The 27,831-nt window shown below is 46.4% G+C and overlaps 3 protein-coding genes across 6 annotated transcripts; 1 reads left to right on the top strand and 2 right to left on the bottom strand.

The window, feature by feature from the left end:
- Positions 1–728: 728 nt before the first annotated feature.
- Positions 729–3,795, bottom strand: LOC117584742 (medium-chain acyl-CoA ligase ACSF2, mitochondrial). The gene is made up of 3 exons (XM_034273825.1): positions 3,567–3,795; positions 1,124–2,576; positions 729–1,055 (listed from the first exon to the last, which is right to left on the bottom strand). The coding sequence occupies exons 1-3, from the start codon at positions 3,638–3,640 to the stop codon at positions 792–794; spliced, it is 1,791 nt and encodes a 596-aa protein (XP_034129716.1). The 5' UTR covers positions 3,641–3,795; the 3' UTR covers positions 729–791.
- A 1,136-nt stretch (positions 3,796–4,931) lies between these two features.
- On the bottom strand, positions 4,932–6,695 carry LOC117583969 (beta-Ala-His dipeptidase-like). The gene has a single exon (XM_034272676.1). The coding sequence runs from the start codon at positions 6,693–6,695 to the stop codon at positions 4,932–4,934; it is 1,764 nt and encodes a 587-aa protein (XP_034128567.1).
- Positions 6,696–7,870: 1,175 nt separating this feature from the next.
- Positions 7,871–27,415, top strand: LOC117584741 (serine/threonine-protein phosphatase 6 regulatory ankyrin repeat subunit A). 4 transcript variants are annotated; one of them, XM_034273822.1, is made up of 17 exons: positions 7,871–8,248; positions 9,673–9,774; positions 13,421–13,522; positions 14,712–14,828; positions 16,478–16,570; positions 17,588–17,801; positions 17,887–18,182; positions 18,446–18,748; positions 18,806–20,233; positions 20,292–20,828; positions 20,889–21,095; positions 21,165–21,858; positions 24,270–24,499; positions 25,398–25,526; positions 25,986–26,094; positions 26,428–26,645; positions 26,765–27,415. In XM_034273822.1, the coding sequence occupies exons 1-17, from the start codon at positions 7,871–7,873 to the stop codon at positions 26,768–26,770; spliced, it is 5,163 nt and encodes a 1,720-aa protein (XP_034129713.1). In that variant the 3' UTR covers positions 26,771–27,415. The 4 variants fall into 4 exon arrangements, with proteins under 4 accessions (XP_034129713.1, XP_034129714.1, XP_034129715.1 ...); XM_034273823.1 differs by adding an exon at positions 22,261–22,347 and having other exon boundaries at positions 26,428–27,415; XM_034273824.1 differs by lacking the exon at positions 24,270–24,499 and adding exons at positions 22,261–22,347; positions 23,704–23,915 and having other exon boundaries at positions 26,428–27,415.
- Positions 27,416–27,831: the final 416 nt, after the last annotated feature.

Raw genomic sequence — 27,831 nt, 5'->3', positions numbered from 1 at the left:
GCGATATTGATATTGTACTCTAACCGCGACTCGCTGATATCGTACACACATATATGTTAATCCCAATCCAAATACTAGCCTCTAGCGATTCTCAATGATTGTAATCCTCCTAACCCAAGCTCAAGCCCACAACAAATCCATTCACTCGATGTCCTTAAACGCCCGCTAATCGTGTGTAATAATAATTATAATAATTAATGTACCAATTAGTATGTCAGATCTTTAAGCTTTATTCTTGTGTGTTTGTATGGAAATTCTAGATGTACGCGTATTTATTATTTAGTTTTTAATGCCTTATGGAATGAGAAAGGAAAATGCAAATAGAAACTGTCTAAAATCCTAGTTTATACCAGAGAACTCTCTCTCTCTCTCTCTCTCAGCTATACATATACATATATAATATAATAATAATATTCGTGTACGTATGAATTTGTATTAGTTTTAGTTGAATATGTTTTAATTTTGTTGTTATCCTTGAGTATCCGAAGAATGCGAGTTTTATATGTATAGATTCGGGATACGCAATTCTTTGTAACACGCAGGCATTGTCATTAACTTTTAAGTATATTATTTTTATTATGTGTGAGTGAACTACGGCTGAGAGGGACATTCAGCAACCAGCCAGCGCCAATCAAAGGAAACCGCGGCAGAAAAGTTGCAACAAATAAAACCCCATAAATATTTTTTGCTAAATAATTTCAAGAAGCCCTTAAATAAATAAGTAATTGTTTCAGAAACTATACAATGAATTTCCATTTACAATTTATTGTTGAATTTACACATCTAAAACTCTAAACTCTAACGGCCTCACGATCCTTGCCTTTGACACGCTCCTTAAATTCTTGGACTAGCTTAAACTTCTGGATCTTTCCAGAGGTGGTCTTGGGGAATGCCTCGACGTGGATTACATAGCGCGGTATCTTGAAGTGCGCCAGTTTACCCTTGCTGTATGCTAGCAATGACTCCGCGGTGAATGTCGCGGGATCAACGTCCTCGTTTAGGCGGACAAAGGCACAAAGCTCCTCACCCAGACGCTCATCGGGTACACCAATTACCTGAAAAACAGTGACAACGAATCAATCAGTCATACATCTGTAGAAATTGTACTTCAATTGGTACTCACATGAGCTTCAACAACAGCCGGATGTGTGTTTAAAAAGTCTTCAACCTCTCGGGGGAAAATGTTCTCACCGCCGCGGATGATCATCTCCTTGAGGCGACCCACGATGCGGCCATAACCGTTGGCCTCCAGCACGAATTGATCGCCGGTGCGCAGCCACTTGTCCTTCCCCATGGTCTCCTTTGTCTTCTCCGGATCACCGTGATAGCCCAGCATAGTCGTGTACCCGCGAACACACAACTCTCCGGGCTGGCCCAAAGGCACAACGTTGCCCTCGGAGTCGATTACCTTTGCTTCGACATGATCCTGTAGATGGCCAACAGTGTGGAGTACTCTGTCCTCGCTGTCGCCGGGCATAGACTGGAAGATGACGGCCGTTGTCTCCGTCAGACCGAAGACACTGTGCATAGCCTCAACACCAAGGACCTCTTTGACATCCTTTATGAGCTGCGGCGAGACAATGGCCCCACCGGTGATGGCCTTCTTGATTCTGCCCAGTTGCACCTGGAGCTTGCGTTGCGTGCTCACGAGATCCACGTACATGGTTGGCGTTCCGTGTATCACAGTGCACTTCTCCTTGACGATGGCCTGCAGAGAGTCTTTGGGACTGAAGCCAGCCGCAGGTAGTACCAGAGTGGCGCCCTTGTTCAAGCCGGCCATGATCGTGATCACAACACCAAAGGCATGGAACAGTGGCACCTGCACGCATATTCTCTCCCCCTGGAGCTCGTTGCGATTGCCCACATGGATGCCGTTGTTCACGAAATTATAGTGAGAAAGAGCCGCCGCCTTGGGGCTGCCTGTGGTGCCCGACGTAAACTGAATGTTACACGCACTTTCGGGACTGATTGTGGGCTGAAGCTTGCCGATCTCCTCACGCTCGCTTTTGCTGGCCAGATCGAGGCAATCGTCAAAGCGCAGAGCGCCCTTGAGGCCGTCCTTGCTGTCGATGATGACAGAGCGCAGGTGTGGGAATTTCTCGCTCTTGATCTTTCCCTGATCGGCATCAGCGATTTCAGGGCAAATGCTGCGCAGAATCTCGTAGTAGTTTTGTGTCTTGAACGTCTCCGGAGCCACAATGGCCTTGACATTCACCTTATTTAGGCTGTAGGCTATCTCGGGGCCCTGGAAGGCTGGATTGATGCCCACCGAAGTGAGGCCTGCCCGGGCGGATGCCATCATGCCAACGTACCAGTGCATGTAGTTGGGCGCCCACAGTCCCACAGCATCGCCGGGCCGCAGCCCCAACCTGCGGAATCCCGCCGCCAAACGGTCAGCCTCCTCCAGCAGGCCCTTGAAGGTGTAACGCTTACCCTCCTGGCAGGAGACAATGGCTTCCGTATCGGCATACTTTGACGCCGACAGCTCCAACTCCTGCCCCACAGTGCGATAGACTAGAGGTTCTTTGCCAATATGATGTCGATAGCTGATCAAAACTGGCATAGACGTGGAGACACTAAAAGGGAGGCGAAACATATAAGTCAATTTGTATTATCAGTTAAAATAAATCTGGGAGTAATTTCTTAATTTTTTCCTTTCTTTTACAGCTGTACTGGCTACGCGTCAAAAACTATTCCCACCCAGTATGCTGGTTGCTTCTGCGCTCAGTATAGGTTCATGTCTTTGCTAATATAAAAGCTTTTGCTTAGAGAGAAAGCTTCATGTATGGCAAGAGGGTGTGGTGTGAGTGTGCCTGTGTGATGGTATGATATTATTTTGATTTTATTGCAAGTGTTTTCTCTACAGAATTATGTGCTTGCAAGCTGTAAGCGTGTTTGATAGCTGCTGGGGGTTGAATCTAATCGAATCTACCCAACAACTTAAATATATAAGTTACATTGTATTATCAAATATGATTGTTGCATAATTGAAATATTAGATGCCAACAACGATAAACAATGTACCTATACTTATGAACATGCATACATATATTTACTTACAGATGTAAGTATGTAATTGTAAATATCAAATAACTATTGAAGCACGGCACGCTTTCATCGAATATCAATTAACACTTGGGGGTCTTCACTTCCATAAATAATCAGGCGAATGGAAATTTTTGTCGACAAATATGTGCTTATCTTTCAGATGTCAAAACTACTAGTCTGGCACAAGTCTGTTCTATTTTTGGCACTATATGACGGGGGGCGTGGCACTTAGATAGTTATTCCAAGTCTAAGATATAGTTTTGAATTGGCAACTGTACCAAAAGACAACTGGAATCGAAATGATTACGCAACTTATGAGCAGAATTTTGATTGGAAAAGAGAGATGGAGGGGGATACGCGAACACACCACAGTCAAAACTGCGCATTTATTGTCTGGAACTTTTATCTTGGGATGGGAATATCTTAAGGCTCCAAGCACTTGAGGCTCTGCTGCCTCCCTGCAAAACCATGACCTTGAAAGGAGTTTCATGGGAGATTAAATTTTAGGGTGTTTCTACCTGCGCTTAGCCTGGAGCAGGAACCCCTGTTGAAGCACATGCCTAGACACAATCTGCAATCGCTTATTAATCATCTTTGATATCACACAAATATAATATAAATATAATTATATTTTCATAATATTCACACATTCACTTGTACCACACAGCACTGGTATTTAAATTAATTTAAACGATTCTAACGCTCTTTATTCAGTTTAAGTCTTGTTAAGTAATTTGTTCTAGCTCGACGTCCGCCGCTCGCCAAGTTCCAAAACAGAATAAGCAGCGGCATTCTAATCGTCGTCCCATCTGGTCTGCAATGCCCCTCTGCCCCTCCGCTCTGTAGCTTTAGCGATTAGCTTTTTTTTCTATTTCACGACTTCACACGATCTCGCCCGCTTCGTTTTGTTTTGTTTTGCTTTGCTTTGTTTTCATTTGTTGTTGCTTTTATTTTCTATGTTTGCCAGCACGTGTGGCTGTCGCAGCGTCTGCCTACAATCGCATTCGTCTGGCCGCTGGGGCTGTGCGGGGCGTACGACCGGTTTTTTGTTGCTTTTAATGTTTGAAGCTTTTTTCTGTTATGGCGTGATTCGTAGTTTGAGTTGCCTAAATTGTGTGTTCTCTCTCTCGTTCTCGATTAGGGTGGACCTTGTGTATGGTTGTGTCTCTCGGGTTTTCAGTGATCTGTCGAGTCGAGAGTGGGCCTGAATATTCAGAAGTAGTTTGTTATTGCCCATGAAATCGGTGATAATGTAATACACCTTAGATTGCTGATTGTAAATTGCAGCTGATAAATATTTAATATACATATGCACATACATTGTATGTAGTATCTATTTTACTTACTGGAGATTAAAAGTCAAGCAGCTGTTAGGGATTCTCATGGTTTTTGTGTGTATTTATCTGGAATAACATACAGATGAAAACACTTTCATTCACGTGTTTGACAACTGTAGTAGAAGATCTGGGAAAGACAGACGCTTTTAGAAGAGGAAAAAAAAAATAAATTATAGTAAAATACAATTACATTGAGTCTACTATTTATACATATTTGCATGTATAGTCTGCAGACATTCACTCTGTAATCATTTCATTCGGTATGTTTCCCAAAAGATAATAATTAGTATCACAAAGTCGGCTGGCATTATGTGTGAAAAGGGTTTGTAGCATTGCGACTGGCATCTATGATAAGGTGAGCCAGACATGACCCAGCACTGTGCATTAAAATCTTACTTGTTATCGCAGCTGTAAGGTTGTATCCCAATGCCCCCCTAATGGGCATTAAGCATTTTATTTGCTTGACCTTGATGGTCTATTTATACCACTTAACGACTCTCACACGACAGCATGACTGCTTGACTTTACCGGCAATTGTATAGCAAGTTATTGGAGCGTTCTTTCCCGGTCTTCGCCGAGCAACACGTCCTTGGCATCGGGCGATCTTTTGAGGGTCTCGCGCAGCTTTTCCTTCTTTGTATTGACAGCCGCATCCATCTCGAGGACAACGTGGGTGGTCTGCACCAGGTCCACCATGTGCCTGAAGTCCCTGCCCGAGCCGTGGCCCGGCTTGAAGCAGTAGTACTGCTCCACCTTGCACTTGCAGTCTGCTCCCTGCATGGCCATCTCGTAGAGCAGAGTAAGGAACAGCTCCATATTCTGGCAGTACATCTTCTCGCTGATGGACTCGTCGCCGGTGTAAGGGCGGCTGTGGATGGAGGCGAAGGGCACCGCCAAAGTGTGTGCCGTGGGCATGCAGAACTTGCGCAGATCGTTCACGATCGGCAGACTGATGGTGATGGTGTCTGGTATGTGGACCTTGCAATCGAACACCCTGTCGAAGGCGTCCTTGAAGGATTTGCGGAAGATGTCGTGGCGGGACTCGTTCAGCGGCGCCAACTGGTCAACGACCCTAATGCGTGCGATGTGCACGCACTTGAGGCGTAGATAGGCCTGATCCAAGTGATCCTTGATCAAGTACCTCATATACTCCATGCTCTGCTCCGGCACCAGCAGCACCGAGAACTTTGCCACGATGCGTGTGGGCTTGTAAAGGCTGCGAATGCTCTCCGGCTGGTAGACCCGAAGGTCGTGTATCGACAGGCTGGGCATGCACCACTTGTGCTTGAGGTATTGCTGCTTGGATCGCTCGTACGGCAGGCGTTCGATGTCGCAGGTGTCCTTGAACTCCATGGTGCCGACTTCAGCCAGGCAGAAAATATCCCAATCCTTGTGCGTGGGGGGCATGACATGCCTGTTGATGTCCTTCACCAGGACACCATTCTTGATGTCCATCAGGGAGTTCATCAGCTGGCACATCTCAGTCATGGGCTCGTGGCCCGTTGTAGAAGTCTGCTCGGGACTGGCTTGTTTATTCTCTCGCACCTCCAGCTCGAAGTAGATGTAGCCGGTGTGGCTGGTGGGGACCATGGGCGCGTGTTCCGCTATCCACAAGTGGCTGCAGTGAATGATGAGGTCCACGGTCCTGAAGAACTCCGCTCGGTCGTGGATGATACCGCGCAGTCCATGGCTGCCCTGATAGTGGCTCGTCTCGATCACAAAGCGCACATTCACGGGCAGGTCCCCGATCTCCTTCTGCCAGGCATCCAGGGCGTATATCCAGCACATGAGCGGACCCTTGGAGGTGGCTACTCCGCGGCCATACATTATCCCATCGAGCTGGGTCATCTTGAACGGATCGTGGGTCCACTTCTCCTCCTCGCCAATGGGCGGCACGTCCAGGTAGCCATAGATGACCACATTGGTTTTGGCAGGCGATGAAAAGTATTCGGCAAAGATCACATTCTGCGTTTGTTCGCTGCCCTCGACGGTGGGCTTCACCTCCATCGTTTCCACAATGAACGCCATCTCGACCAGGTACTCGGTCACGCGATCCACGATCTGCCTGTTCTGCGTCTCGTACTCCACGCCCTGACTGATCGAACGGATCTGCACCAGAGAGGACAGATTCTTGAGGAACTCATGGCCACGCAAATGGGCGGCGTGCACGACATCCGCCAGCTCCGTTTCCTTCCAGTGGACACGTTCGTGAACGGGAAAGTCCTTGATGCATTCCCCTATGCCGCATCTGCAGAAGCTGTCGTCTTTGCACAGCAGACCGCACTCATTACGCTGGCCCCAGCAAATCATTATGATGCTCTTTTAAGGTTTTATTTTTGTAATACGAAATTTTGGTACATTTTGTGTGTATTTTAAATGAAAGCCAAATGGGAAATGGCGTAGTTTTCGATGAAGCAAAAGCATTCAATGAATCTCTAAGCCATCACCCCTTTTTCAGTTCCCAAATCAACAAGGGAGAGAGCTAGAGAGAGAGAGAGTGGAAATCCCAAGAAAACGTGAGAAGTTTACCCAAAGTTATGCCTCTTCTGTTTCGTTTTTGGCGCCAAAAACTGTGTCACGTGGATCCGGGAGTGGGGATTCAACAATTGTAAACAGACGCTTGCGCGGATGCTCGCTGGCGCCGGAGGCTCTTTCGTCGCGTTGCCAAGGTGCTGCGGCGACTCGAGTCTCACCTGAGGCACTGTGGCAAGAAGTTTTGGGGCTGGCAAATCAGAAACTCGCAGACGCTCGTGGCAAACGGTTGGTGGCTCACAGTCGAATTCGAGTGCTAGTTGGAGCTGCGGCATCAGTGGCAGTGGTCGAACGGGGCAAAGGACCACACCAAATACCGCCGAGCGGGGGCATAACCGTTGACGCACACGCAACCGAAACCATAAAAGGGGCTAAACATATAAATTTGTGTAGTAAAAGTGAAGAAAGCGAAAGAATCAAAGTGGAATAATAACAAGCGGATGTGTTGGCTATAGCTACAGCTCCTTATAGGCAGGAAACACATAGAAAAGTGGGCTGCAAAAAGCAAATTGAAGCCAAGAAACCTTTTTTGTGGCCTCTCCGAATACTGACTTCTGTCTCTCTCCCTGCATGTGTGTGTGTGTGTGTGTGTGTGTGTGTGTCTCTATGATGGTGTGAGTGTGTTGCCAATGAAAATGCAAATTGTTGGTAACAAATATTGGTAAAATGCGGAGGCCGACAGAATTTGTGCAATGCGAGTGCGAAGCGAGTGCCAAGTACAAATTTTACAATATCACAAATCAATAAAGGAATTACAATAATCCGGAAATAAACTGCGAAAACCGCATAATGGAAACATAAATTAGCTTGGAGCAAAAAAGTGTTTCGGCCTTCCCATCCCACCCGTTGTTCCCGTTCTTCCTGCTCTTCCTCCCGGCGTTCTTGTGTAATGGACGGGGAAGCCTGAGGACACCAGCAGCAGCAGCAGCAGCAGCAGCAGCAGCAGCAGCAGCATGTCTCAGCCGCGCGGAGGACGTGGTGGACGCGGTGCTGGGGGCGCTGGCGTTGGCCGGAAGACCCCCTCATCGTTGACCGGTCCGCCGGACGACTCGGCAACACCCAGCGAACGTGCAACGCCCGCGAGTAAGGCCGACTCCGATCCCAAGGACGACAGCTCCAGCAATGGCGACAAAAAGGATATGGACCTCTTTCCGGCCCCTAAGCCACCCAGTGCCGGCGCCTCCATACGCGACACGGCCAACAAGGTGCTCAGCCTGGCCATGAAGAGCGAGTGGACACCCATCGAAGCCGAGCTCAAGAAACTGGAGAAGTATGTGGCCAACGTAGGGGAAGACGGCAATCACATACCCCTGGCGGGCATACACGATATGGTGAGTGTTATAACTGGAACTCGTACTCCCACAGGCACTCACCCGCCCGCTGCAGGGTAGAGTAATTTGTAAAATCAATTTTGTGGCAGAACGGGAATAGGTATAGGTATAGGAACAGGAATAGGCATAGGTATAGGGAACAGGATGTATGCGATGTACAAACGTCGCCCTTATCAACGTCGGCGGCATTTTCCCATTTCTGGTTGTTTACCAGCCAAAATAACGACACACAGTACACAGAAACAGAAACAGAAAGAGAAACAGAAACTGGAGGCCCGGAGTGTTATTTGATAGCGCGTCCCAAATGTTTGGCTGCCAAGGCAATGGCTCGTCTCTGACTCTGACTCTGACTCTGGGTCTGGGCCTCGGTGGCATACGGCCACAAGTTGCGCTGACTACCCAACCAATAAACTCATAAAACATTGGGGAAATTGAAGCGCTTCGATTTCAATTTACCATAAAAATATCAAACGAAAAAGTCGTTGACATAAAATTAACGTTGCACAGTCGAGGACAGCAGAGCCGCAACTACTACCACAGACGAATGCTAATCAATTGCAGGGTTACAGACTAGACACCAAAAAGGGGTAAAGAAACCTGTAACAGACGCGGGGATACGTCTGCCAGACTAGACTCTGCCCAAGGCAATATTTGCATAAATATAGCCTCCATCCAAGCTGGCAGAGTTATTTTTGCCTCTGCTATTTTCGCCTTACTTGCAGTTGCTTGAGACTTTCATTCAGGTCTCGGCTTGATGGGTTTGCTCTTGATTTCCTTATAATTGCGCTAATGGCTCAGCCGAATGATGGAATCGGAATCTTTGTGTATGTAAATTAACGAGTAGTACCCTCATATCAGCTGCAGATTGCGAAACCATTCCAATTCCATGATAATGATGATGAATATAATGAATTGGACTGCTTGAGAATGGGGTCAAGCGGCAGAGATTCGAGAAAATTGATTCAGATAGCCACAGGGGTTTGCTTTTATTAATTCTTTAAATGTCTTGGTAAATATTTAAGTATTATTTTAGACTATTTTCTAGCATTAAAGCACATAGGTTGACTAGTAATCTACAATCAGCATCTGGATAAGTAAAGTCATAGATTTTCTGTAGCCCTTTTGGTAGCACATTAACTAACTATTGGAAAGGAAAGTAGAAGTAGCTAATAATACAATGGGAACCTGTTGGTTGGTCAAATTAATTTTATTTTGCTATTAAATGCAACATTTCTGAACTAGAATTAATCCGTTTTTCGAGAGCTAAAATTGAAATGAATGTACGAACATCAGAAAGGTAATTAAAGATACTTTGAAGAAGGTAGAAATAGGACTACTGGACTATGCTTGCAAAATGTTTCTGTTACAAGATAATCTCACTCAGCTTACATTTCTGATTGTATCTTTATCAAATTCCGTTTCAGAATACCGGCATGACACCGCTGATGTACGCAACCAAGGACAACAAGTCCGCCATAATGGATCGCATGATTGAGTTGGGCGCCGATGTGGGAGCCCGCAATAATGTAAGTGTTTGGCTAAGAATAGCAATCGAGTTTAAAGTAGTTCCTTACTACCCACAAGAGACCGATATAGCACAGAGCAGCTGTTTCAGCCGGCGGTGCCAACAGTAGCCGCTGAAATTGTGTCAAATCAATAAAAACCGCATAATTAAATCTCGTACAGGGAATGCCAATGGGTAACTCCCGACTCCAGCCACATCCACGCTCTATCCGCACGCACTGCTGGGAAAATGTACGCGGCTTCCCGGCGACTCTCCTCAATGGGTCAACCGAAGAGAGCTTGGCCAATTGTCGAGTCGAGTTGGGTTGTGTTGGGTTGGGTTGAATTCAGTTAACTTTAGCGGCAGCGAGTTGGTTTTTTGGGCAAATCACTCAGCTTAAACACGCAAGAGTCCGGTTGGGAATTTGGTCAATGGTTCCTTAGGGTGGCATCTGAAACTTCTTGCTTGGATTTGTTTACACATTTGATAAAGTAAAACATTAAGGGAATTTATTTAGATAGAAGCTACAAGCGGGGAGTTGGTCAGAAATCGGAAGTAAGAAAAATGTCTTCGAGAACTAATTGCTCTGTAAGTCATCGCTACAATTCATATTAAATCTTGAAGATGAAAGGTCAACGATGATGGCCATCATCATTATTTCGTCTCCCATTTATAATCGTGATTATTGCCAATTTTTGCGTGGATTTTCTAGCCTCTGCCCTGCAAATGAAGTGACCAATTGGCAGCGGCCTTTTGGCCGGCAACCGTTTGGCCGCATTTGGTTTTTGTGCCTTTGCATGCCACAATTACTTAGCACATTTCATTCGTAGCTGCTCTGCCACAAGTACCACAGAGCTCTCCACTTTGCCTTTGGTCTTACATTTTGGGGCCCTGAAACGATAAAAATCCTTGACCTAATTACAAAATAATTGTTGGCAAACCCAGGGAGACCAGCGGAGACTTGGCGAATTAAATTACCAAAACAAACACAGAAGTTTCTGTTTCAACAGCTCATAAAAAATAATGTTCAGAAATCTTGTTAGCTTATAGAGGAAGATGACTAAGTTTTGGGCAAATGTTAAAGTTAGAAAAGTTAGTTACAAAAATACAAGCACTGACGAGTGTTTTATTGTTATTGAATGCTATCAGGCATTGTTGTGAGTTGGGTAAAATATGAAAGTTTATCCTTAGAATGATTTTTAGGCATCCCATTCCCAGGGGAAATCTGTTTGTAGATACATTTTTGGTTGATCCATTACCATTACCATAAATTGACAGCGCTGTTCGTTACCGCTTAGCCATCCTTAAAAATCTTTCGAAAGAATACGGAATTACATATTTTAATGCGCATTCTTCTTTTCCTTCTGTGGATTGCATCATTTACTTAATTATTTTCATGGCTTTATATATGACTATAAAAATACTTACATTACGCCATTCGCGGCACACCTTACTGAGAAATACTTATTGTTCTGCCCCCTTTCAAGATACTAGCTTCCCATTTTAGTGTCACTCCCTAAACTTTACTCCGGAATGTTACTACAGTAACTGTTTTCTCTAGCTACAATTCCATCTAAATGAATGTCCAAAAAGAATTGTTGTTTATTACATTAGCAATTTGCAATTTAAGCAAATGTCAGTCCAAAGTAATTCCGACACAACACGACAGGTCGAGTACGAGACTCGTGACCATTGTAATGGTCATAAGGAATGCTCTTATATGATGTAACTGCTGGCTAATTAACATTTTTAACTTCTCAACATCTTTCGGGTGGATCTTTTTGGGGCGGTGGCACGGCATGTGAGGCCGTGAGCAACACCTCTTTGCAGCTTAAAAGCCAATTAATCAAGCACATGACTGGAAAGTACGCCCCGTTCGTAAACTCCATTTGCGGCTTTTTGGGCCTGACCTTTCGAGTGTGGATAAGGAGAAGGACCTCGACGTCAGGCGCCACATCCGCTACATTTTTATGGCCAGTGGCGTCATTAATATGCAATTTTAATTAAGCTCAAACGGAGTACTACTCCACTGTGAAGCCTCTCCATGTGTGGCGATGACAGCGGGATAAACATATGCTCCATCATTTGTCACTCCACCCACAGAAGTGCGTGTGCCAAGTATTAATTAACTTCATTAGCCGCTGGGGTGTGTGGAAGAATGAAAATGACCGTCCTAATGCGGATTTATAATTATTTAAAAAGGACTCTCTGACTCTCTGACTCTCCTGCAGGGTGTGTGACAATGCAGAGTAATAGTAATTGCCGGAATGACTTCATTTGCAACATCAGGGCGTCAACTGGCCAAGACGCGTAGCACACTTATCTGCGCCGTAAACACCCACAAAAACTGGGTCGTGCCTCTCTTTTAGCCCGCCTTTTACCCATGGCAAAAAGGCAAAAATGTGCTGGAAAATTTGCGCTTCCGTTTTGGTTTTGTTTCCGGTTTTTGCTTTCGTTTTTCGCCAAGTAACAGCAGACTGACACAGGCCCAAAGAGGAGCCACGAGGCCCACCACGACTTGACTCAAAAAGTATGCAAAACAGCGCGTGAAATATTATCTGTCTGCCTGGCTGCCACTCGCTGCTACCAAGTCCAGGCCAGGCCTTGCCTTCTCGCATGGAGTGTGGCTCTGTTTGCTTTGGTTTTTCCTGCTATGCAACGTCTTGGATTGGCTTTCTGGACATGTGTCAAAGCCGTCGACTCGACGTTATTCGGCCGGCTTGCGTTCGTTTTATGCAAATTAGCCAAAGCTGCGGCCAGAAATAGTCGCAAATAAACCAAAAGAAACCTCAAATTTCACATGCAACGAAGCCCACACACTCTAAGTGCGCCACTCTCAAGGGGAAATCCCATGGGAAAGTACTCGATTATTACACGCCAGGCGCTGTTTCAGTTGTAATTTCTTGGAAAAGCACCTCTTCCGTTTTGAATTCTTAAAGTTAGTAACCAAAAGTGAAACCTTCAGCGAATCTATCCACTTACCAGCTCTAGTTTCCACCCACCAACGCGATGACAGTGCTAAAAGACCTTTCCATTAGGAGCCCCATACAATACACATTCTTTCGTATATAAAACCAGTTCACTTCCGTTCTGGTTGCGAGCAATGGGGAGGCTTAGTTATAAATTAAGTCAGAGCAGTCGACGGCTCTCGGGGCGTATGTGTAACACATTGCGTTATGGCTCATTATATAAGGCAATAAATATTTAGTGCCATCGCCACAAGTCACATATGAGTCACTTTCACACCCTATAATCCCCATTTGTCGCCCAAAAACAGGCCAACATTTGGTGGGACGTTATCTTAAAAGTTTATTTTCCCTTTGGTCATTTGGTCAGGGTCATAATTTTCCGTTCCATTTTCAGTGTTTGTTTCTTTTGGGCTGTTCTGGAGCAGCTCTGATGCAGTTTTTGCATGTGAGGTTGGGCCACTGCAAGGGCCATTAAGAAATGCCAGTAAGTGAAAGTCCGCATGCAAGATTGTGGCTTAAGTAATCAGACCAGGCACAACCACACCCTGATGCCTGTGCTCGGATTTGCTCCACATGCAAAGCGAATACCAACGCTGACTTTGACCCATTGAACTGACCCCGCACTGAGTGCGGGAGTTTCCTGCGAATGAATTGCAATTGATTTAAGCTTCCATTCTGCTCTTTCTCGCCCTCTTGCAGGATAATTATAATGTGCTACATATTGCGGCAATGTATTCGCGTGAGGATGTCGTCAAATATTTGCTGACAAAACGCGGCGTGGATCCCTTCTCCACCGGTGGCGTAAGTATTCCTTTCCATACCCATAACCCATAACATCGTAGCCGCTGCACTCGTATTATTATACAATTTTCCCTAATAACCCACCATCTAGGGGGTGACACGTAAGGCGATGGCAGCACTTTGGTTATTCCCCGATTGAGGCAAGGAACCTTGGGGTCTGCTATCAGCTTCCTTAATGACGAATGCTTCACGGGCAATTTGAGGCCATTAGACGCATACTGCCAGGGCCAAAGGTCAGACCCGAAGATGCAACACTTTGTGGCTCGCATGTTGCATGTGACTTTGGCGGCAGCCAACAATTAACTGGCGACAAGGTTATGATGGCAAAGTCTCGACCCTACTACAGCTTTAAAGAAAGAGAAGGGAAGAGAGAGTGTTTCATGGAGTGTGTTAGAAACAACTCGAAAACTCGAGGATTTAGTTGAAGTTTGCACAGAAACTATAACCAAGTTTTACTCCTGAGAATAGCAAACCCTAGGTCTTCCTGTTGCCTCTCAGTTTCGAGTTAGAACTAAGACGATTTTCTTTATTTTTCCTGCCGCAGTGAGTTCTTGGGGGGCGTGTGCCGCACCTAAATTACTGATGTTTATCAGAAGAGAGCACCCATTAAGAGCGAAAGAGAGAAAGCGAGCGGGAGGGATGTATGAGGCAGATGCAAACCTTTTTGTTTTGGCAACAGCAAAGTTTCAAGTGTTTCGCCGTTGGCGTGTGTGCGTGGCAACATCCACGTGCCACACCTGCCCCTACACCATCCCTCCGCTCTTTTAACCAGAGCTCTGCTCCTGTGCTCGGTGGCCACCCACTGCGGCCTGTCAGTGTGAGTAGTGGCATAAGTTTCATTATTTTTTTCCTTTTTTTTTGGCTGTCAATCTGTGATATGAGCTTAGCGCGCTCCCCGCTGAACTGGAGAGGAGGAAAAGTGACACGAATGTGCTTATAAACGCAAAAACGAGCCACTCACCAATTCAGTAGCGAGCGGGATTTTGAACCGAATGGGAACTGTCTTTTGGGTGTGAACATTAACCAAATAGACGGCACAGAGCACAATAATTCATTCCGTCTATTGCTCGTATATTAAGGTGTTGCCAAGCCAATAAGTGTGTGCCCCCAACCCCAACCCCAACCCCACCAGTGTGTACACACCTACGAAAATCCGTATTTAATGTGACGCTTTTTTATCATCTTTCAGTCGCGCTTTCAGACTGCGGTGCATTTAGTGTCAAGTCGGCAGACCGGAACTGCAACAAATATCCTGCGCACTCTCCTCGCAGCTGCTGGCAAGGATATACGCGTGAAAGCAGACGGCGTAAGTGTGACCAAGTGTGCATGTGAGTGATTGAATGAGTGAATGTGAGTGGAGAGCCACAAGTGTTGATGCCAAGTTATCTGCGCTTGCAAGAGCTGCACATACTCGTACTCCCACTGCAGAGAGTGCAGTCACTCGACTCCAGTGCCAGGTGGTGCCAACGTAAACAGAGATCCCCAAAAGAACTATAAAACAAAATTTAGTATGTATACAAAAGAGTCAAGCAACATCAACAATAATAAAGAGAACAAAATTTGTGGAAAATCGATACGCCAAAAACCGCCCACAGCAAATGCATTTCGTCTAGCAGAAAAGTCAGAAAGCCCACCAAAAAATAAAAGAGATGGTCCTGTCCCTCTTGCACTGAGAAAAATCTGTTCTTTAATGATCAAAATAACTTTGAGAATTTCATATGAGAACTACACTGAATAGTTTACTTATATGAAAACTTACATTTTGAACTATTTATTTAATAAGTTTATAAATACTTATTATTTGTGAATTTATGGATAACTTTTCTACACAGAAGTTTGTCATAAAAAAGGAACTTAAAGCAATGTTAAACTAGAAACCATGAAAAGAAAAGATTATTCCGTTTTCTCACAGTGCAAATATACGAAAGAAAACTCTTGGAAAAGTCAGCGAGTTTCCGTCAGAGTTGAATTACCATCAGCGTCATCGTGCTTCGCTGATTAACTTGCATTGGCTAACCGAAAAACCGGGACCCCGCCTTCTGCACAATACTCTCCCCTCCATCAACCACAAAGGGGAAATGGTAACTGAAATGCGGAACTATTTGTCGCATCACGTGCACGGGTGCAAATGCACGGGGCGATATTTCCATTACGCACGCGAGGGGAGCGCATAAATTACACTCCGAATTGCCATCGACTTTATCCGCGGGCCACCGATTGATTGTCTAGACACAATGCTTGGCATCCATACGGTACGATACTATGCGTTGGTGCTGCTCCGATGCGGTAAATGGCAAACAGCAACTTGATTTAAATCAATTAGAGAGAGAGAGAGAGGGAGAGAGCGGCACCCACACCACGATAATGGCATTGTCAGCCGAAATTAGTATGAAGAAGTATTTAGCCTTCGATGCGGTGTCTCTTTCTTCGTGGGACACCATCCAAATAGCTTAACAATTCGACGCTGTTCGGGCCACAATGACACTGGCACGCACCTCGAGGCGGATTCCAGGCGCTCTCTCTCTCTCTCTCTCTCTCTCTCGGGAAAGGAATTTCCCACCCGCACGAGGGCGCTCAACTCGTTGCCAACAACAAACAAATAACAACAAGGTGGGGATACCAACAAAAAAAGGGGGTCAAGTCGCTGTACAACTTGATTTACTTCCCTCGCTTCCTGCTGGGGATGATGGCTCCACCCCCACCCTCCGGTCTAGGCCCTCCTTCTGTCTGCGTTGCGGAAGGGGGGAGGAGCCGTTGCCAGTTTCAAAGTTGAAGCGAAAAGTTGCGAAAGTTGGCTAAAAATAGCGATAGAACATGTTGCCGCTAACACTTCAGGCTCGAATTGGCTAATTGGATATTTATGATTATGATTGTATTTGTGTGGGTGTGTGTGAGTGTAGAGTTATCACAATTATGTATTTAGTGTGCTAACCAAGCAACATATCTCTCACCTAGCGTGGCAAAATCCCATTGCTTCTGGCCGTGGAGTCGGGCAATCAGTCCATGTGCAGGGAGCTCCTTTCTGCACAAACGGCGGACCAACTAAAGGTGAGTGCAAATCAACATGAAACATATACAAATCTTTCGCTTACAAAAGTGCCGCTCTAAAAATACTGCCTTGGAAAGTATCTGGGGTATCTGTAACATAAAAATAACTTCAAACTGATATAAATATTTATATAACATAAATTCAAAGTCGAAGTACGGGCTAGAAAAACCTTCTTCACTTAGGGAAAGATCAAACCACTTAATAGCCAAAGTCAAGCCATATTTCAGAGCTCTAAAAACAGGGCAAGAATTTCTGCATTCAAGCTAAAACCAAGCAAATAAATCATATACTTTCTCCTTACTTATGTTGCCATATCTTTCAACTCATCTGAGGTTTCGATCTCAAATGTCAACCAAATAAATCATGTATGCAAATTCACATTCACATTCACATTCTTCGCATTTGGCAATTGGAAAATTCACTCTTAGAGAACTCCTAAGACACCTCAAAGTTCGACCAAGGCCTCAAGCCTTAAAATAAACTTCATTAATGCCAATCAAGTGTCCAGCTTGGATGTCAGATTATGTCCACATGTTATCATGTCCAAGTAAATAAATCAAAAATGTAAATTCCTTTGCTCTGCGCTACGCACTTGATGGAGAGTGAAGTGCGGCAACAGTGCAGTGGGGCAATAGGGAAAAAGTGCAACAGTGCGCGACATTGACAAAGTTTGCGCAAAAATTTCAATTTGCGTGAAGCCCAACTTTGTGGGCTTCGAGAAGTTGAAGTGCAACACATGCCAAGAGCAATGCGTGTCGATTAAATTAACCAAAAGGGGTGCCCCGAGGGAGTTTGCTGGCTGGCGTTCGCGTTCGGGTTCGGGTTAGGGTTCAAGTTAAAGTTAGAGTTGAGGTTGACTTTGGCCGCTGGCAGAACACGCAATCAGCCGGCAAACAAACTGGGTCAACTGTGTGGCCAAAACGCAGCTTAAGCAGACCTGGCCTCTGCCTTACGCTTCACTAAAATAAAATGCGCTAAATGAAGTGCAATTTCTCATGCTCGAATTTCGTTGGCAGGCAACGACGGCCAATGGAGACACGGCCTTGCATTTGGCCGCCAGACGGCGGGACGTGGACATGGTCCGGATCCTGGTCGATTACGGCACCAACGTGGACACGCAGAACGGCGAGGGACAGACCCCACTGCATATCGCTGCCGCCGAGGGCGATGAGGCTCTACTCAAGTACTTCTATGGCGTGCGTGCCTCAGCGTCCATTGCGGACAATCAAGGTGAGTGTGAGCTCCAGTCCGAAACTGGACCAAGGATAATGCCACTTATAATGCCATCTATTCCATGTTTTCCGCTTCGTTGCAGATCGCACTCCGATGCACTTGGCCGCCGAGAATGGGCATGCGCATGTCATCGAAATACTGGCGGACAAATTCAAGGCGAGCATCTTCGAGCGCACCAAGGATGGCAGCACACTGATGCACATTGCGTCACTCAATGGCCATGCTGAGTGCGCCACGATGCTCTTCAAGAAGGGTGTCTACCTCCACATGCCCAACAAGGATGGTGCCCGCAGCATACACACCGCCGCCGCCTACGGACACACGGGCATCATCAACACTCTGCTGCAAAAGGGCGAGAAGGTGGACGTGACCACGAATGTAAGTTGGGGTGGGAAGGTTCTACAATCTGTAGATCTTAGTATATAATAGGAGCAGAATCACAAGATGCGTTGACTGATTCTGCCAGTAATTGTTATCCGATTGTTAAGACTTTTGGTAGTTCCCCTACCTACCCCATTGCCTTTTTGTTAATTTTTGGTACGAGTAAAGCAGTTGGAATGCAGCATCCCAGTTCAGTCAGCCAAGCAGGGGTCTTTTCCATCTCAAATGCAGTTCTAGATAATATTTCGAATATTCTTTAGGACAACTATACCGCTCTGCACATAGCCGTGGAATCGGCCAAGCCTGCCGTTGTGGAGACGCTGCTGGGATTTGGTGCCGATGTTCATGTTCGTGGCGGAAAGCTGCGGGAAACGCCGCTGCATATTGCAGCGAGAGTGAAGGACGGAGATCGCTGTGCCCTCATGCTGCTGAAGTCGGGCGCCAGTCCAAACCTCACGACGGATGACGCCCTCACGCCCGTCCATGTGGCTGCACGTCATGGAAATCTGGCCACGTTAATGCAGCTGCTGGAGGACGAGGGAGATCCATTGTACAAGTCCAATGTGAGTAGAAATTGTAGAACTATAAATGCATTTTTCGGTGATAAATTCTCTTTGTAGACGGGCGAGACACCCCTGCATATGGCCTGCCGTTCGTGCCATCCGGAGATTGTGCGCCACCTAATCGAGACGGTGAAGGAGAAGCACGGCCCGGACAAGGCCACGACGTACATTAATTCCGTGAATGACGATGGCGCCACGGCGCTGCACTACACTTGCCAAATTACCAAGGAGGAGGTGAAGATCCCGGAGTCGGACAAGCAGATCGTTCGCATGCTCCTCGAGAACGGAGCGGACGTGACGCTGCAGACCAAGAACGCACTGGAGACGGCGTTCCACTACTGCGCCGTGGCGGGCAACAACGATGTGCTGATGGAGATGATCTCGCACATGAATCCCACGGACATCCAGAAGGCGATGAACCGGCAGTCGTCGGTGGGCTGGACGCCGCTGCTGATCGCCTGCCATCGGGGACACATGGAGCTGGTCAACAACCTTTTAGCGAATCATGCCAGAGTCGATGTGTTTGACACCGAGGGCCGATCGGCCCTGCACCTGGCCGCCGAGCGGGGCTACCTGCACGTCTGCGATGCCCTGCTAACGAACAAGGCCTTCATCAATTCGAAGTCGCGCGTGGGGCGCACTGCCCTCCATTTGGCGTCGATGAACGGATTCACGCACTTGGTCAAGTTCCTGATCAAGGACCACAATGCGGTGATCGATATCCTGACGCTGCGCAAGCAGACGCCCCTGCACCTGGCGGCGGCCAGTGGCCAGATGGAGGTCTGCCAGCTGCTGCTCGAGCTGGGGGCCAACATCGATGCGACGGACGACCTGGGCCAGAAGCCTATCCATGTCGCCGCGCAGAACAATTACTCTGAAGTGGCCAAACTCTTCCTGCAACAGCATCCGTCGCTGGTGAATGCGACGAGCAAGGACGGCAACACCTGCGCCCATATTGCCGCCATGCAGGGATCTGTGAAGGTGATCGAGGAGCTGATGAAGTTTGATCGATCTGGCGTGATCTCGGCTAGAAATAAGTTGACCGATGCCACGCCCTTGCAGCTGGCTGCCGAGGGCGGGCATGCGGATGTGGTCAAGGCCCTGGTCCGTGCCGGCGCCTCCTGCACCGAGGAGAACAAGGCGGGCTTCACCGCCGTCCATCTGGCAGCCCAAAACGGACACGGACAGGTGCTGGATGTGCTGAAGAGCACAAATTCTCTGAGGATCAATAGCAAGAAGCTGGGTCTAACGCCCCTCCATGTGGCTGCGTACTACGGACAAGCGGACACGGTCCGAGAACTCCTCACGAGTGTCCCCGCAACGGTGAAATCGGAGACGCCCACGGGGCAGACTCTGTTCGGAGAGCTGGGCACCGAGTCGGGCATGACGCCCCTCCATTTGGCAGCCTTCTCGGGCAACGAGAATGTGGTGCGGCTGCTTCTCAACTCGGCGGGCGTACAGGTTGATGCGGCGACAACGGAAAACGTGAGTCCATATAGAATATTCCCTTAACTTTGAATGAAATATTTACCAACATTTGTAGGGCTATAATCCACTCCATTTGGCTTGCTTCGGCGGACACATGTCAGTGGTCGGTTTGCTTCTGAGTCGGTCGGCGGAACTCCTCCAATCGACGGATAGGAATGGCCGCACTGGCCTGCACATCGCTGCCATGCATGGCCACATCCAGATGGTGGAGATTCTGCTGGGACAGGGCGCGGAGATAAATGCAACCGATCGCAATGGTTGGACGCCACTGCATTGTGCTGCCAAAGCCGGTCACTTGGAGGTGGTGAAGCTGCTGTGCGAGGCCGGTGCCTCGCCCAAGTCCGAGACGAACTATGGCTGTGCGGCCATCTGGTTCGCCGCCTCCGAGGGCCACAACGAGGTGCTGCGCTACCTCATGAACAAGGAGCACGACACCTACGGCCTCATGGAGGACAAGCGCTTCGTCTACAATCTGATGGTTGTGTCCAAGAACCACAACAATAAGCCCATCCAAGAGTTTGTGTTGGTGTCGCCAGCACCAGTGGATACGGCCGCCAAGTTGTCCAACATTTACATGGTTCTATCCACAAAGGTGAGTCTCCTTTGAGGCTTTACCCTTCCGAATCCCTTTCACTTTATTGCCACTTTGTAGGAAAAAGAACGAGCCAAGGATCTGGTGGCTGCTGGCAAGCAATGCGAGACGATGGCCACCGAACTCCTGGCTCTGGCTGCTGGCTCCGATTCAGCGGGGAAGATCCTGCAGGCCACCGACAAACGCAACGTGGAGTTTCTCGACGTCCTCATAGAGAACGAGCAGAAGGAGGTCATTGCCCACACAGTGGTCCAGCGGTATCTTCAAGTGTGTGTTATGAGGGTTTCCCCCGTCCAATTGGAATAATCTTGAACTAAACTTTGCTTGATTCTGCAGGAACTCTGGCACGGCTCCCTGACCTGGGCCTCCTGGAAGATCATGCTGCTGCTGGTTGCCTTCATTGTGTGTCCGCCGGTGTGGATTGGGTTCACCTTTCCCATGGGCCACAAGTTCAACAAGGTGCCCATCATCAAGTTCATGTCGTACCTCACCTCGCACATTTACCTCATGATCCACCTGAGCATCGTGGGCATCACGCCCATCTATCCGGTGCTGCGCCTCAGCCTGGTCCCGTACTGGTACGAGATCGGGCTGCTCATCTGGCTGAGCGGACTGCTGCTGTTCGAGCTGACGAATCCCTCGGATAAGTCGGGCTTGGGATCCATCAAGGTGCTGGTCCTGCTGCTGGGCATGGCCGGGGTGGGCGTGCACGTGGCCGCCTTTGTGTTCGTCTCGAAGGAGTACTGGCCCACGCTGGTGTACTGTCGGAATCAGTGCTTCGCCCTGGCCTTCCTGCTGGCCTGCGTGCAAATCCTTGACTTTCTGTCGTTCCACCACCTGTTCGGGCCCTGGGCCATCATCATTGGCGATCTGCTGAAGGATCTGGCACGCTTTCTGGCCGTGCTGGCCATATTCGTGTTCGGCTTCTCCATGCACATTGTGGCGCTGAATCAATCGTTTGCCAACTTCTCGCCGGAGGATCTGCGGAGCTTCGAGAAGAAGAACCGCAATCGGGGCTACTTCAGTGACGGTAAGTCCAGACGTTTGCTTTGCTTTACTCCAGTCTACTTCTCGTTAGTTTTTGGTTCCCATCTTTTCTGTTTCTTTACTGGAATGTTTTCTCGCAAAACTTCCTCTTTTAACGTGTTCAATGTGTCTTGATAAGTATCTGTATCTAATCTGCCTTGAATGAACTCTGTCTATGTGTGTGCTCAATGTTCACCTAAGAAATAATAATACTCGTACAACCACATAATACAACAATTGCATGCTCAACCAGTACAAATACCAAATACCAAAAACCAAAACCAATCCAACAACAGCAAAACCAAACCAATGCCTCCCCTCGATGTCGTGTCCACACTCGCTCCCCCTCTCTGTCTCTCAGTCCATACTAATCTCATTCTCTTTGATCTCAATGCATCAAACACAGATGACATGCCCACTCCGCGACCCCCTCCAGCGGATAATTATGTCGATAATCGCTTCAGCGAGTTCCGACGCAAGCACAAAGATGATCGTAAGTCCAATTGCTTTCTCTCTCTCTCTCTCTCTCTCTCTCCCTGCCTTGCATGGTCCACCCATGTGCTCCCCCCCGTACCCTACCCACCCCTACTCATACTGGAGCTGGAGCCCCTCCACTCCACTCCACTGCTCCGCTCCGCTCCTCTCCTCCTCGCCTTCGATGTTGTGCGTAAAAGTTTTATTGTCATCTTATTTTCCAGTGCTATGGAAAAAGCAACAGCTCCCCGCACCTCGTTCCTTACAACAAACAGCCGTTACGTTAGCCTTTGCTCGTTTCAGTTACAAAAATCTTTCGTTTGAGGCATGTTTTGTGTGGGGCAGGACTCCCAGAGAGGGACCCTGGGGTCCTACCCATCTTTTCTATATCCTTGATGTTGTGGAACAATTTATCATAGGTATCATACTCAAAGCTTTATAACTTTATTTTTACTTTCTTTACATGAACTTGTGCAGCGAGAAGTTTTCAGTTGAATTGGATTTTAAATTAAAAGGAAGACAAGAAATATGAAAACAATTTCAGTTTTATTTTATTTTCCTTTTTTATGTTCTACTTTATTTTATTATTAATAAATGTCATGGACACTTACATATTTTCAAGGCAAATGCCACTCAATCTTTCTACTCAAAGAAAAACTAAAAAAAAACATTTATTTTCCAAATTAAAATTCTTTAAAATTATATAAACTTGTCTTCCGATTCCTTAACCGTCTTAACTGTTCAACAGTAATAATTTTTATTATACATTTATTTAATATAGTTTTCCTTTTACTGATTTTAGTCGATGTCTATCCAAAGATAATCACTTGAAGCGTGTATCAATTGAAATTTTCCAATTTTGCATGTTGATGTTTAGCCAAAGTCAAAATCTGTTTAAATATATAGAATATTATATTCGTACAAAAAAATATCATGCCGCCGTATACTCTGCAATAAATATTCGCAAATGCCCGCCTGCCAGGGGCTTTCAGCTTGTGCCCGCCCGCTTGCCCACCACCAAATTCTGCACCCGAGAACGAATCGAATCGAATCGATTCGAATCGTATTGATATAACGATCCTCGAACTGCCCAATGCGAGATCTGCGATCTGCGTTCTGCGAATGTGTTCTGCTGCCGCTTTTGACGTGTTTTCCACACACGCACTCACCCATCCACCCAAAAATATGTAACCAACAATCTACTACTACTACTACTACTACTGCTCGTATCTCGCACACACGCCTGTGCCATGCCTGTATATCTCCGATATATATGCGGTGTAATGCCAAGCCATGCCATCCAGCATCAAGTATGAGTCAATGTCAATGTCAATGAATAATGTGAATGTGTTCGGTGTTCGGTGTTCGGTGTTAGGACCCATGACGCCATTTCTGGCTTTCGAGCGTCTGTTCTTCGCCGTCTTCGGACAAACGACCACTCTGGACATCAATCCCATGCGACACTTGCGTCCCGAGTGGACCGAGGTGCTCTTCAAATTTGTCTTTGGCATCTATTTGTTAGTGTCTGTGGTTGTACTCATTAACCTGCTAATTGCCATGATGTCGGATACTTATCAACGCATTCAGGTTTGTATTGACAAGGCCACTAATCCAATATGTCTCTCTCTCTCTCTCTCTCTCTCTCTCTCTTTCTTTTACTTAAACATATATATAAACTCTGCTCTTTATTATTGAATGATTTTATTGTTTATGCTTTAAATGGTAATAACTACAACAACCCTGACCGTACCGTCCAAATTGGATCACAATTGGCGTTCCTTGGGGTTGGTCGACGAATGGGCCAACCGCTCGTCGCACAAATGGGCGTCCGTTATCTTTTTATTTTTCAATATAATTTCCACGGTGTGTGTGTGTGTGGTGTGTGTGCGTGTGCGTGTCCGGAAACGGGGGTGTCTATCTATGTGGTGTATCTGGACACAGTGCGCATGCATCCGATAAACTCGTTCGAGTTACTATTCTTCGCCGTGTTCGGTCAGACGACGACCGAGCAAACGCAAGTTGACAAAATCAAAAATGTAGCCACGCCCACTCAACCGTATTGGGTTGAGTATCTGTTCAAAATTGTCTTTGGCATTTACATGCTGGTGTCGGTGGTTGTCCTAATTAACCTGCTGATTGCTATGATGTCAGACACCTATCAACGAATCCAGGTAGTATTGCTAATGGCGCTTCTGTTGAGCAATCCTTTTCCAATCTTGCTATACATACAACATACATACATATTATTATATTTACTATCCCTAAGTTAAGTATCTTATTTGGCATAACTTGATGATAATTAATCTTGAAGTCTCTTTCAGCTAAGCAACGTTTTTTGAGTTGAGATGTTCTGTCGAAATATTATTAGAGATTTCTTAGAGAATTGAACTTAGAGAACTTTTTGCTGGCACATTCTGTAGATCCATCAACCGCCTGCCAGACTTGCATCTTCCAGGTTTCATTCAGGAAAACTCAAAACTCTAGCAAAGTCTGAGAGATACACTTTCGCAGCAAACTGTGTCTCAAAGATGGAAACGCCTATGCCGCAACAGCCACACTGCGTCTTAGACTCGTACTAGTGCCAGTAGCCCTTGCAGTTGGAAGTACAGTAAAGCTTAGTGTTTAGCTTTAGACGAATAGCTCATGCCTAGAAGAAGCCGTATCCAGCCTGTGCTGGCCAATGCATGCTTTGAAACGTGTTGCTGCATGTCCATATATGTGTCTGTGTTTTGTGTGTCCTAGGCCTAAGTCTACAGAGATATACCAATGAATACGTTAGGTTTTGTATGACAATTTCAGGAGAAACTTTCGCTAGAAATTGCCATCCAAAACAGGCGTCTGCATTTGCATATTTCCCTTATTGATCCTTTTTGCAGCTCTTAAGTTACGTATATTTATAAGCCAAACGAAAACAACCGAAAATTACCAGGCTTCAGCTCACGAAACTCATCCCGTGTATCTACTCTGTGTTCTTGTACTCCTATGTCATGCCTCATCCAACCATCAACGCATCTTAACACTCTGCCAAACAAACAAAAACCAAACAAAACAAAACCTATGAAATACTAGGCACAATCCGACATCGAGTGGAAATTTGGCTTGTCAAAGCTTATACGCAATATGCATCGCACCACAACAGCGCCCTCGCCGCTTAATTTAGTTACCACCTGGTTTATGTGGATCGTCGAGAAGGTCAAGGTAAATCGAAGAAATTCCCAAGCAACGCTCTCTCTCTCTCTCTATCGTATTCTGTCTACTATCTGCCAACTATCAGAACTGTCCTTCGGACGGGTGCAGTCCGCTGCCTCTACTGACCTTTTCCCCAACCCATTTAAAGCAATTTGGCAACAACCGCAAAGGAATCTCACCAATTGTGAATGTTGTCCAGCAACCACTCCACACTCTACAACACTCTTCACCTGGCACTTTTCTGTAATATCCGAGCACCTGTCAGCACTTTGTGTACTGCACTCTGGCACTTTGTCACTGAGAATATGCTTTTGATGTCCAACCAATTGCTGATCGCCGTTTATGTTGTATGTCTCTTGTCTTGTATGTCATTCATGTCCTGTGTCTAATGCGCCTTGATCTTGATCAAAACTCACACAAACGCCAATCGCCAATCGCCAATCGCCAAACGCCAAACGCCTTACACAGGCACGCATGAAGAAAAAGAAGCGTCCAAGTCTGGTACAGATGATGGGAATACGTCAGGCCAGTCCCCGCACCAAGGCCGGCGCCAAGTGGCTATCGAAGATCAAGAAAGGTGAGACAAGTATGTATCGCTGCAGTTGCTACTCGATAGCATGGGTATCTCTATGTGTATCCCCCGTTGGTCAAGTGCGGGAGTTCTGTAACAGCTAACAGCGGGCTGTCAACCAATCTCCATCTCCATCTCTAACTGTCTCTTTCTTCACGTGTAAGACTGTCGCGATCTCTGTCTCTGTCTCTGTCTCTTCCTCCTCTGTTTCTCCTCTCTCTCTTTCTCCTAAACATTGGCTCGCTCTAGCTCAAAAGTTCTTCCTCTACTTCCAACCTTCTTTCACCCTCGGGCTGGGGGGAATTTAGCATTTCTAATCCCATTTTGTTTGCCCCTTAGACTCGGTGGCACTGTCGCAGGTGCATCTCTCGCCGTTGGGATCGCAGGCCAGCTTCTCGCAGGCCAATCAGAATCGCATCGAGAACGTGGCCGACTGGGAGGCCATTGCCAAGAAGTATCGAGCTCTGGTGGGCGACGAGGAGGGCGGCTCCCTCAAGGACTCGGATGCGGAGAGCGGATCCCAGGAGGGCAGCGGGGGTCAGCAGCCGCCGCAACAGGTGGGAAAGAGGGCCGCCATTAGGGCAGCCTCGGAACGCAAATAAATTAATTCGCACACTGAATGGAACACCACAGAACTATTCCCTTGGATTTCTTACTAAATAAGTTTCGATTGCAGGTCTAAGCTTCACTTCCCTCCACTGTCTACTGTCTTCTCTCTTCCAACTATCCTTCCGCCACCAACTTCTCTCTATCTCTTCTCGACTATCCAACCGCCTGTACTGTCTATCCTGTACTGTACACCTAAGCCCTAAGCCCTAACCCTAACCTTAACTAACCCTAACTCTAACTCTAAGCGAACCTACTGCTAAGCCGCACTACCCCTAAGTTAAGCTTCACCTTCCTGTGGCCTTAGGGTAAATTAATTTAGCTAGAATATTGAAATTGTTTTGGGTAAACTGCGAAGCGCCTCATCAGATAAGTTTATTTAGTTTTTGGATATCATTTCTACGACAATTATGAATGATGAACAACAAAACAAGTTTTCCATATTCGATATTTTTGAAATAAGTCAATTTTATTAGTCCTTTTTGGACTACTTTGCCAGACTCTTTGAACAAACTCCTAGCATTTTGTATTAAGCTGAATCCGACGATGAGCGATCGAACATAGCTAATAATTATCTTAGTCTGTAAGTATCCCTAACTTTAGCTTCAATCGGAGTTTCGTCAAACCAAACCGCCAGATCTCTCATTGTTTTCCAGATCTCATTGTCCAGAATATATTAATTTCGTGTTTCCTAAGCTTGATTCATTTTTTATAAGAAACCTACGCCTACAAATTGTTAATTGTACTTAATTGTAAATAAATAAGATATATTTGAAGAAAATGCGACCCATCAAGACTTCGGTATGCGAAGAAGAATATTGAATTCAAATTTTGAAAACTCAAGCGAGCATCTGTAACAGAGATATGTCGTTACACTTCACATTCTACTTTCACATTACATATAATCTACATGTTATTCGAAATCAGTGCTGGAAAATGTGTGCATTTATGATTTATGATGTAGAAATTATGTCAAAGAAATGTAAGTTGTTGTCATTTTATTAAACTAGGTGGGGCCAGTATGTGCGTGTATAAAGTCACGTAGAATACATTCATGTAACTTTGGCCCCCGATTTCCTAAAATTGACATCAAAGTTCTTAAAATGGCCACAAATCCTGGCGCCATAAAAGTGGTTT

The sequence above is a fragment of the Drosophila guanche genome, unplaced genomic scaffold (assembly GCF_900245975.1).
Source record: "Drosophila guanche unplaced genomic scaffold, DGUA_6, whole genome shotgun sequence".
NCBI lineage: Eukaryota > Metazoa > Arthropoda > Insecta > Diptera > Drosophilidae > Drosophila > Drosophila guanche.
The sequence above is the reverse complement of the archived record's forward strand: the minus strand, read 5'-3'. Positions and strand labels throughout refer to the sequence as shown.